The 12,341-nt window shown below is 40.7% G+C and overlaps 1 protein-coding gene across 3 annotated transcripts in view; it reads right to left on the reverse strand.

The window, feature by feature from the left end:
- foxn3 (forkhead box N3) overlaps positions 1-12,341 on the reverse strand; it is an 85,935-nt gene that overhangs the window by 23,021 nt on the left and 50,573 nt on the right. For all 3 annotated transcript variants that reach the window (XM_026926309.3, XM_026926311.3, XM_026926310.3), the window contains exon 4: positions 8,394-8,461. In XM_026926309.3, the coding sequence (XP_026782110.3) occupies positions 8,394-8,461 (68 nt within the window). The remainder of the gene's footprint in view (positions 1-8,393; positions 8,462-12,341) is intronic.

A 12,341-nucleotide genomic window follows, 5' to 3' on the forward strand; every position in this document is an offset into this window, starting at 1 on the left:
TGGATAAAAGCACAATGTGCCATATAAGATGAATAAAACACTTGGGGACGTGCTGTTATTCAGGGTAGAAATAGCAACTCCGCTTCATCACACTACCCTGTAATTGATTACTTTCCTATAAACACGAAGTGTTTTATTCCTCACTCAGGCTGTCATTTCCATAAAATCAGCAATTGCAGAAGTGTCACTCCGCAAGCGTTCTTAGTTGGAGGGTCCTCAAGAACTCTGGATGCGAAAGTTTTAAGGAGGGCCGACAGAACGCCTCTGACTCCAGGTTTGGCTAATTTAAAACCAGTTCATCTCTACTCATCAACACGTTTGGCACAGAACCACAGGACAGATGCACAGCTTGTCTCCAATCACACACCAAACACCCTAACAAATCTGCTCAGCCGCACGGCCGGAATAACTGAGCCGAACAGAGGGACCATCCGCTCTACAAAAGCCTCCTCCAATAAACTCCCCACCTTCCACAAAGTAATTAGCATGAGCCTCGCTGCTTGACGATTTCAATTTGCTCAGCAAGATGCAACACCCACGTCCGAGATGAAGGAGGGAAAACGGAGCGGGCGGAAAGCAGCCGAGCAGAACGTGTTCCCTTTTGTGGGAGGACCGAGAACTTCATCCTGGCTATTCCTTATCCTTCATTTCTCTGACAGTTCATTTTAACATCTACACTAGCCTGAAAGAAAACGGAGATTCTCTAATGAAACATTCCTCATCTGAGTCAGACTTGGATAGAGAGTTGGGCTAGACTCCTCCTCGTGATGGAAGGCCAGACCCACGGGCAATCAGCAACTATTCAAATGGATGGGTCAGGAGGCAACAGCCAATATATTCTTTAAATTGACTACGCACGCTGTGGAATGACTGTCATGGAATTCCGGAGATGCACTTTCCCCCCCAGACACGATCATCATTTCCCCTGTGATGGCTGTGCGAATATTAGCGCAGACCATGCTAACTCTGGTGGAGAGGAGCTGCAGGCGAGATGCAGGCATTTCAATGTGACTTCTTAGTCACCCGTCTGACTCATGCTGGAACTTCAGCACCATAAAACAAGCGGAGGGGAAAAAAAGGAGGATGGAGACGAAGATGCTTTGGAAAATGACTTTCCGCCCACCTCCAGAGAAGCCAGATGATGTCATTTCCTCGACAACATACTTTATCCTATCTCAGCTCCCTACTGTGCTTCTGCTCCCTCCTTCTTTATCCTATCTCTCCTTTCTCGCCCTCTCTCTCTCTCTCTCTCTCTCTCTCTCTCGGAAATAGGTTTCAGGTTAGGTGGTGATGAACAGTAGCACAACAGCGTTTTATCATTTCACTTTTGCTGATATCTGAGAAAAGAGACGGGAGATTGATCTGTGTGAACGGCGAGATCAAACTCCAAGGACACGCGCTGGTCCGAAGAGGAAGCTGCTCAAATAAGCGCGTTTATTGCTCATTTAGCTGCTCGTGGTGCACGAGCATGAGATGAAAGAAGAGCCCATTCACTGGCTAATACGATAAGTGTCACTTAGATCTCCTCACAGAACCGCAGAGCTTTGGAGATGCTACCAGATGACATGATCGATAACCTGAAAAAAAATGACATCGAAGGAAAAGTCTGAATGAAAAGAGCCAAGAACACACACACATGAACACACAGAAAAACAAACACAAAATGAAATACTTTCAAACCCATGGCTTAGTTTTGTCACGTTCATTTGATGTAACTCTTGTGGAACAAAGAGGAGATAAAAGAGGAATGCGGGAGGGAGGCAGGGAGGCAGGAGACAAGCACGCTCGCTCCAGCGCACAATTCCAGGCCTTGACAATAATAACGTCTGAAAAGCATTACGGAAAGAGTTCCACATCTTCGTCCCATCCTGACAGCCTTTCTCCTCCACAAGCAAACAACTTAGTTTGAGAATTTCAAGCCATTAAAGACGCTTTTGTCTTAAAAGAAGGCAGGGGTGTAGCGTAAATATTGTATGTGAGATGGAGTGGAGAATAAATCTCGGCTGTCGCATGCAGATGAATTCTGGCAAACAGCCAAAAACAATCAAAATATATTTCAGAAAATTTGCTGTGGTTTTCTGCAAAGATCGTGTTGTGTAAAGAGCCAGTTTAACAAACACAGCAGTCAGTCTGCTAAAGATGTCCAAGAGCTCACTAGCTAAGAGCGATTTTCTCACAATTTTCTCACAAAGCTGTTGGTTAGCTGCATGTCGTAGTGAAACCAACATTAGCAATTCAGATAGCGGCTGTCATCATCAAAACAGAGAAGAGTGCAAAAAATATATAAAAATAAAAAATAACAATGAATTTAGCTGTCAGTGATCATTTTCTGACTGACGTTAGCGTGAACAGAGATCAGCGGAGTGAAGACGCAATGATGAGGCTTGTGTTTAAACGTCGTGAGTGACTTTTACAGCAGACTGATGTGGATGATGCTGATAATCAAATGGAGAACTCATTTCCCATCGTAAACTAATAATTCTCCACATTTCTGCAGTAAAATTTTTCATCAGTAGATTAGGTTATAAATGTAGTGATAGAACATCTTTCACTGCAGTTGGAACGAAATCTTTAAATGTAATCCTGTGACAAAGAGAAAAGGATTGGATTTGAGGAAGATTTTTATTGGAACTGGAAATGTTTACATATAAATTGACTTGACTGTAGTTTTTTTATAGGATTGATTTCATCATATTTATACATTATTATATTAATTTATAATATTTTAGCGTGAAAGCTGTTTTGTGTAAGTTATATTTTTAGCGATGTATTTTTCCTGAATCATTTTAAGCACTTCAGTTAAAAAAAATTAAAGCTTAGCGATTTTTCAAAATTTTTTAAGAAAAAAAAATCAAGGTTTCAGTATCAATATGGGAAAAGAAAAAGTGCTATCGTGCAGCATCTCTAGTCTGTAGTATTCAGTAGAAAAATGTGAAAATTTGATCGTGTCCACCACACATATATGAATTTCTAACCAGACTGGAGTGGCCATTTTTTGATTCATTGATTAGCAACGAAACATAGATGTAAACGTGAAGCTAATTATTTTTTCCCATCTGTAATTTAACACACTCCACCTCCTTCGCTAATACTATCATCTCCTCCTCGAAACACAGCTGAGTCAGGACACCAGAGTTATCAGTTATGAGTTATCAGACTACAGGATCTAGCTTAATTTATGAAAAGCAGTGCTTGGAGGCAGGCTAAGCTGAGCATCTCTCTTTTATCTGGGGGCGGAGCCAATTACTGGGCCAGAAGAATGTAAACACAAGCCTAAAATGAAGACGCTAGCCAGATCCATGGCACATCATGGCAGGAGCAGGGAGTTTTAAGAGGTATTTTTGAATACACCAACATTGCAGGTCTAAAAAAATGTAAAATAAATAAATAAATAAATAAATTAAATAAATAAATAAAAAAGACAAGCTGCATCTTTAATCACTGCTGCTTTAACACCCGATTCCACACGTAGAGACGGAGTGGTGTACTGATTCTAATCGGGGCACGGTTTTCCCGCAGCCTTCAGACTTAGTGTGAAGAGCAAGAAAATAAGAGAAAAGAAGAAAGGATGGGGGGTTTATTTGGATCACTTTTCATGGAGTGCGAAAAGGGCTTCAGCAATCCCCAAATCAATCCCGACCTGCTGCAAAGTGAACTGAGAGGTGAGAGGTGCTGAGAGCTCGCTGCTACATCACAGAGGACTGACTCTGTGTGTGTGTGTGTGTGTGTGTGTGTGTGCATGTGTGTGTGTGTGAAACAAAGAGAGAAAGACAGAGAGTGAGAGAGAGGAGACAGAGACAAGACAGATAGACAGACATACAGATAGATAGATAGATAGATAGATAGATAGATAGATAGATAGATAGTGTTATTGTGTGTGTGTGTGTGTGTATGTGGTGTGTGTGTATGTGATGTGTGTGTATGTGATGTGTGTGTGTGTTGTGTGTGTATGTGGTGTGTATGTGGTGTGTCTGTGTGATGTGTGTGTGTGTGTGTGTGTATGTGATGTGTGTGTGTATATGTGTTGTGTATGTGGTGTGTGTGTGTGTGTGTGTGTGTGTGTGTGTGTGAGTGTTAGTGATGCTCTCCTGTGCTCTGCACAAACACACGTATAAACAGTGTATGGAGGCGGGCTGTGATTCTCACGTGCAGCTTTACTGCGCAGGGCAACTGGTCAGTCTTCAGCGTTTATAAATGAGCGGGCGTTAACTAAATCTCGCTGAAGAACAATGTTTGACTCACTCCAATTTTCCACAATTCCTCCAACTCGACTTATTTATTAGCCTCATGCTCAAAGGGCACATAAATCATTTTAATGGACGACACACTCTGGATTGAGATCACTGCCAATCTCCTGAGTCACTCGAGGTCTGTTTTCTTCCAGCACGCAGCTCCGAAAAATAAAACCCCAAAACTTCAGCTCAGACGCCGAAATCAAAATAAAACCATAAATTATTTCCAGCTTCTTATCTGTGATACAGTGTAGATTATCTCCTGCGTGCTCCGAGGCAGATCCCAGACAGAGAGAGAGAGAGAGAGAGAGAGATGGAGAGTGAGGTGTGAAGGAGGGAGGGAGGGAATGAAACACCTTTGAATAAATAATAAACCACTCGTTTAACTGTCGCTCCCTCTGAGGGTTTTTGGGGTAAATCCCTGACATTTCTTCAGCACTCTCCAGCGCCGCTCTCACGAGCCTGCTTCTTCTCACTCGCCGTGTTTTCCAAATCAAGACCTCGGAGCACTTCAGAGCACAGAACGTATGTAGAGAAAATCAGACATATCCCTTCACTCACTCCAGATAACCTCGCTAGTGCTACAGGGTTTTAAAATTAACCCGTGTGGTTACACACCTGGCTCTGCAAACAGGTGTCTTGTTCAGAAAGAAAAAAGAATAAGAAAAAAATGGACTAAAAATGTTGCGTTGTTTCCCCAAATGTACAGGACATGTCCGGGGTCCAACATTTACTTTCTTTTTTTCTAAGAAAAAAAAAAAAAATGTAAGCCTAATAATAATAAAAATATTTCTAAATCTGTACAAAGGGAAGTGAAAGGTTTCTGTAAGGAGACTAACATTTATATAATGTTCGTTTATGAGAAAGAGAAAAGAGAGTAAGAGTAAGAGAAAACCTGCATCCAGATCATTAAATATAACTATAAAAAGATAAAAACGTAGGAGGAAATAAATAGTTGCTGTGGTATAAGAGGAATAAAACACTTCAGGCCGTGCTGTTATAGGAAATAAGGGACTCCGCTTCCTCACTCCACTCCATCACTGATTATTTTCCTGTGACAGCACCACACAGTGATTTTACATAATTTGTTTGTTGACTGAGTTTAATGCGTCAACAACATTTACAGCAGGTTTTGTTTTGTGTGTGTGTGTGTGTGTGTGTGTGTGTGTTTTGTTAAACCTGAAAAGATCATGTGACATTCAGCTGCACATTTTCTAGTAGTAGGTACAATATATCTTTTATTTTGTCTAGAGGAAAGTGTTATCCAGCAATCGATTAGCGAATATTAACGAAGAAGTGTGTGACTCTTCTCTTCTTTACAAAATGTCACAAAAAAGAAAGAAAACACAAGATAAAAGAGGTCTGTGTTAATGAATTACTCAGCGAGACACTTCAAGGCAAGCGATGCTAATTACAACAGGCTAGCATCTTAGCCTAATTAGAAGCAGAGGTAATGGACAGAGGATGTTTGGTGGCTGAGGCGGATAAAAGCGAAGGCCGTGGATCTCAGCATGGCTCTTTGAGCCTAGCGTGCAGAGGTGTGTTAGCGTGTGTAAGCTAAGTGCCTGCACCCAGCAGATGGCCCTCCTATGCACGTGGCAGCCGTCACAGGTGCATCCTGGGCCTCCGCCGCCTCCCCGCGCACCATATAATATCACAGCCACAAAGGAGTTTACAAAACACTCCGCTAACTGCCAATTACAGCGAGCAAGCCACCGCCTGCACGGGCGCCTCTCTGCAACTCTCTAAAGGTGCCGTTCCCACGAGTGTGTCATGAATGTTGAATTACTGCGAGTGTGTGTAAGAGAGAGAGAGACGTGCAGAATGCTAAGTGTATGAAAGACCCACTTTTCTGTCTTTTATTCTCGCTAGTTAGTTGACGGAAGGTAAGTATATTATTTTAGAGCAGAAATAAGTCTGTGATTTTAGTACAAGTGTCTTACATTCATGTTCATGTCTCTGTTCGCAGTCAGAATATCTGTTAGCCACCGCTAAATGCCAACAGGTTAATTAAATCTCAGACAATGAGCAAACAGCAATGTGGGGAAAGAAACATGATTCAGAGACGAGACAGAGAGACTCTGTGACATCTTCAGCTGCTTTCACACTTTTATTTTCAGTAAAAGTGTAAAAAAAAAAAAAAAAAAGTCTGTAGGTCGTATTGGCTAGCTAACTAGCCTAGCTTTCTTTTTAGATTAGATTTATTATTATCAGTAATGCAGATGAAAAACAGTTAAAGTGAGACGTGACATCACATACATATATATATATATATATCGACGGAAATATTTTCAGTTCATCATGTTCTAAATCTCCTCATATTCACTCACTAACAAGACTCGTTTTTCACCAGCACTTTGTCCTCCATGTTTGTTTTGCTCCCTTGCAACCTCATTGGTCGGGAGGTAAAAAAGCTCTTGGTGCCACTTTTCCGAATAGCTGAACCTTTGTTTAACTTTGGAAGCTCCATTATGACTAAAAAAGCATGGTGGTGGCAGCATTCTTTAAAAGAAACGCTTCCTGTAGGATTACATATAAAATGAGTGCTTGTGGTTGAGAAAAAAAGTGTGAAAGCAGCTTTAGTCTCTTCTCACTCAGAACAAATTCGACTGTTTCTTCAGATCAGCAGTCAATGGTACATGAGCTTAATGAAATTCCAAAACAAAAAAATAAATAAGTAATAGATCATACAGATGTTTACTCAGACTTTCCTTTCTATGAAATGTACATACTGAAGCTGTGACTGCGGCTTAAACACTCATACTTGAACTTCTTGTGGATTTTCTACAACTTTAAATGTAACAATAAAGGGAGAAAAAGCATGACATGACATTCTTTCAATAATAAAAAGTTGTAATCATTGGCAAATTACCGTCATGTAAAAGGAATAAAACCCTTGTGCTGTTCTAGGAAAATAATTAACTTCAAGGTGATGACTCTGTGAATCTGTGACTGGTGCTTCATTACACCACCCTGTTGTTGATTATTTTCCTATAACAGCATGGTACGGAGTGTTTTATTCCTTACTTATATGACTTTTAAGCTTTGTCAGGTCAAACATTTAAAGCAGTGTGTAGAAAAATGAAGCACTGTGATTTTTTTTAGTAATTGATTTTTTTTTTTATTTCTTTTAGTGTTTAGTGTCTATGAATAAGTTCAGATGAGGATCTACAGAGGTGCGACAACATCCCTACTATAAAAACTTCAGTGTCCCAGATAAAACCCAACCCAGGAGAGAGACGTCTCCTTCAGAACAGGACAAAATTTCTCAGAAGTGTGAACTCTCAGCTTTGCAGAGCTTTGCAGAGTGCTCCGCTTTCTGCATTCCCACTTCACAGTCCTGAACACTGATCATCTTTCCAAATGACAACTGCACAGTGATGATTTACCCATAATCCTCCTCTGAATGAACAGAGAGGAGAAATTCCACTGGATTGCAGCAGCGGAAGGAGGGACGACTGGGAGAATCCCAACAATGACATTGGAATAGCAGGCGGGAAAATCGATTCTGATCCGGAGGAGCTTCTTTTAAAACCAGAACAAACACAATACTGCAAGACACACACTGCACTAATTCCTCTCATATATTTGTGTGTCTGTCTGTGTGTCTGTCTGTGTGTGTGTGTGTGTGTGTGTGTGTGTGTGTGTGTGTGTGTGTGTGTGTATACGAGATTTTTGTTTCAGGAAAGCCTTGTCTAAAGAGCATGCAAATACACTGAGATTCTGTTTTTTTTGGCTAAAAGAAGGAAATCCAAACGACAGATTCTACAATTTAGCAGAATCAGCGAGAGAGAGAGAGAGAGAGAGAGAGAGAAACAGAGCAAGACAGAGATAGACATACAGAATGTGAGAGAGAGAATAGAAAAACAGACAGAGAGAAAGAGAGAGATAGATATAGAGAGAAGAAGAAAGATAGATAGACAGAGTGACAGAAAGGCAGACAGACAGAAATACAGACTGAGACAGAAAGAGATAAAGTAAGAGACAGACACACAGACAGACAGAATCATAGACTTGAGAAACTGAGGCAGAGAAAATGAAAGAGAGACTTAGATAAAGAGGAAAGGAGAGAGAAAGACAGACAGACATATAGAGAGTCAGATGGAGAGAGAGAGAGGGAGAGGGACAGACAGAGAGACAGGATCAGCAGACGGTCAGTACCTGGTAGGAGGACTCCTTTATTTTTTCGGTAGAAGTGATTCCCTGGCCAAATTGGAGGACTGGACAGGCTGAAGAGAGAAAAACAGAACAGATAAGAATGATAACATTGCTGTGTGTGTGTGTGTGTGTGTAGTGTATATGTCTGGCACAACGCAGCCCCGGCTTTAGCAGCGCATCATTAAGAAAGCCACACTTCACCCCGGAAAGCGATACACAGTGTTTAGACATCATCACAGCGCGAGCTAGTCATTATATTATATTTCGAAAATGGACCCTTAGCAGCGTTAATCATTGCTTTTACTGGCTGAAATGACAAGCCTGCCGATGTGTTGGGCTTCAGGAGTGTGTAAAGCTGCTGCGCAGTGGGACGCTCAGCACACTGAATTACACCCTGCGCTGGTCACGCTGCAGTACCGGAACGAACTCCACGTCCAGGACGAGTGACTCCGCCCCTCTCCGCTCGCCGTCCCACAGCAAAATAACATGACGCTGAACCAAGGAAGATGTGTGGATTTGAAATCATTCTGGTTTGTGAGTTTGAAGTTAGTCGATGAGAGAAACTGACTGATAAAAAGCATTGATTTTTTTTTCCTCTGACAGAAACGAGGTCAGCAGGATTAATGCCTTTGTGAAAGCTACTTTTTTGCAGTCAGGAAAAAGATTTTGAACTGTCGCTATGATGAGGCTTCAACTACATTGCAGGCAAAAGTGATCTGACTTATTTTCCCCTCACATGTGACTTACTCTATATGGCCAAAAGTATGTGCACTCCTGACCATCACACCCATATGTGCTTCTTCCCCAAAGTTTGAATCACACAATTGTATAGAACGTCTCTGTGTGCTGCAGCATTACAGTTTCCCTTCACTGGAACTAAGAGACTCAAACCTGTTCCAGCATGACAATGCCCCTGTGCACAAAGCGAGCTCCATGAAGACATGGTGTGTGAAGGTTGGAGTGGAAGAACTCGAGTGTCCTGCACAGAGCCCTGACCTCAACCCCACTGAACACCTTCGGGATGAACTGGAACTGGAGACTCCTTACCCAACATCACTGCCTGATCTCACTAATGCTCTTGTAGCTGAATGAACACAAATCCCCACAGCCACGCTCCAACATCTAGTGGAAAGACTTCGCAGAAGAGTGGAGCTTATTATAACAGCAGAGGGAATAAATCTGGATGTTCAACAAGCACAACAGATGTCCACAAACTTTTGCCCATGTAGTAGTAGCTTTTATAACTGATTTGCTCTGGAAATGCCCTAAAAATCAAGAAAGATTATAAAAGTGAATATTCTGAAGTGTATTGAGACCAGAGATTCTAGAGGGCATGTAACATCACTCACAATGTAAAAGCGGGATGTTTTTTTCTCCTGAGTGCTGCTTATTCTACTTTTAAGGATATTTCTCCATTTTTCTATAAAAGAAAAACCATAATAAAATATATTTTTAAATATCTGAGTCAGTAAAATCTCTGACAGCAGTTCATGTGAAGAGTTGTCCTGATTCTTGGGAGTTGAGTCTCGCAAGATGGTGGTCATGACCGTTGCCATGGAAACAAACTCCACCTCCCTCTGCCTATGTTTAATGGTGGAATTATTTTGATAAAGCGATTCAACATCAATATTTTACAGAACCCATGCACAGCAAATAAGAAAGCTGTTTTGTAAAAAAAAAAAAAAAAATTAGAAATAAGAAATAAGAAGGAAAGAAAGTGAAGAAGTTAAAAAAGTGAGATAAATCGTGTGAAACAGGAAGCCATTAGTGTCAGGTCGTTTCCTTTTGGTTGCTCTGATTACTCTGACCCACAAAATAGAATTACATGAAATGGTAACACTTTGGAGAACATTAAAAGAGTGCAAAAGTTTGCACACCCTTTCACAAAAAAAGAAGAAGAAAAAGTAAATTTATTTAAAGTAAAAAGACATGGAGTGTACTGGGTTTGACAGATGTTCCGTCATTAACACAAGCTAAAAAACGGCAATATTGATGATGGATCGAAATAAATAAAATGTAATAAATTTAAAAGCTTTATGAAGATATTACACACTACTTTTTTCAGATTATATCTGGAGACTAAGAGGCTCACAGCAATTAAAAAAAATTCTCTTGATTTTGCCTTAAATGTTTTGAAATGTTATCTTGTTGCAGGATTTACACACATTGCAATTATTAATATTTTGAATTGGTTTTGCAAATATAATCTGTAAAGTAGAGAGGGGATGCAAACATTTGAGCAATTGAATATAATAAGATCTAAATATTGCCTATATTTTAGCTCATTTCCCTGTAAAGCTGATTTATTTATGTGCTCATTTTATATAGCGCCTTTCTAACATGCAAAGTTACTTTTAAGAAGCGTGTAACACAAAGCAGTAAAAAAAAAAAAACACCTTCGAGGAGGAGAAAATTTATTGCATATTTTTTGCATGAAAAGTTTTCAGCTGAGTTTTGAAAGTGATAATAAGCTGTTCCTCTCTATCTCTCCAGCTCTAGTTGCTGACTCTGAACACAGCCGCGTGTGAACGCGATTCCGTGTTGTGGCTCAGCAGCGTTGGCAGAAATGACATAAATAACAACACTAACTTTTAAATAACACTCGTAATGTGGAATTTCTGACCTCCGACTAGGAAAAACACCCCTGCAACTCGGAAAGTTGGGACGGTCTCCTCGACCATGAGTTCAGCAAGTGACATCAAATTAACATGGCTGCTCACAGCAACGACTGTAAACAAAGTAGATCTTATTTATTTGAAATGAGTTACACTGTATATACAGATATTAGCTTTAGATCAGGTAACATACTGACATATGCACTTATTAAATCTCTAACACTGAAGATACACTTCACTGTTCTGAGGAGGAAAATGTATGTACATCACTCATCACAGTTAGCTGGCTAGCTTGGTGCTAACAAAAAGAGGTGTCCATGTTTTTTCCCCCACTTTGTAGCTCAAAAGGACAGAGGTTGAAAATGATGTAATTCCCAGTTCTGACTTCCTGTTTCTGAGATAAGTCTGTATTTAACTCTCTCTCTCTCTCTCTCTCTCTCTCTCTCGATATCTCATTCCCAGCTGAAGCAGCCGGAGCAGATAACACTCCTCTCGGCATCGGCTCTGCTCTGTTCTCCTTCTTAATCTTCTTAGAGTATATTAGTTAATTGAGAATTAGAGCAAACAGAGGAAGCAGAGGAGCTTGGCTTTGAGTGTGTTTGTCTACACGGTGCATTTAAATGCCTTGCGTCGGTCTGCTTTCACTTCCTGACTCTAAATCTAAATCAGCCCTTTAACACACCGCCGTCTTCCTCTCGCTTGTGTCACACACCTCGGATCTGACCCGACACTTCCTAATAATTTACTGAGGGATAATGAAGGCTCTCTGCTTCTTTATGGATACTTTAATTACACTTCGTCAGAACGTCGAGTTCTGATTTCTTTTCTTTTTTTTCACTGAGAGTGATTAAAACGAATCTCAGCTTAAGACGAACAACTTCATTAGCATACCGGTCGCCTAGCAACTAAAACATCTCCAACTTTTACACTCAGCGACTCTTTGATTCTTGTCCTAGCGTCGTTAGTGTGTTATTATTTATTAGATAAAATTACGATATGTGTATAGTGACTTTTTTTTTTATTTCAAAAGCTTGTGCACTCTCTTGGACACTGACTCGGACTCTCTCTCTCTCTCTCTCTCTCTCTCTCTGTCTCTCTCTCTCCTTCCCACAATCACACACTCAGCTCAAAGTTCCAACCGCTGTTTGTGCCCCAAGAGCTGCACATATGCTTCGTATCAGGTTACATCTACGGTATGCGTTGCCATGGACACCACATACCTCATGATAGACGACCAGCCATTTCTTTTTCTTTTTTCTTTAATCAGCTGCAAGGACAAAAAAAATTAAACAGTCTTTTATTGCACTCTCCCCATGCAAGGAACATCATAAAAGCG

Source organism: Pangasianodon hypophthalmus, chromosome 10 (genome assembly GCF_027358585.1).
Source record: "Pangasianodon hypophthalmus isolate fPanHyp1 chromosome 10, fPanHyp1.pri, whole genome shotgun sequence".
Classification (NCBI taxonomy): domain Eukaryota; kingdom Metazoa; phylum Chordata; class Actinopteri; order Siluriformes; family Pangasiidae; genus Pangasianodon; species Pangasianodon hypophthalmus.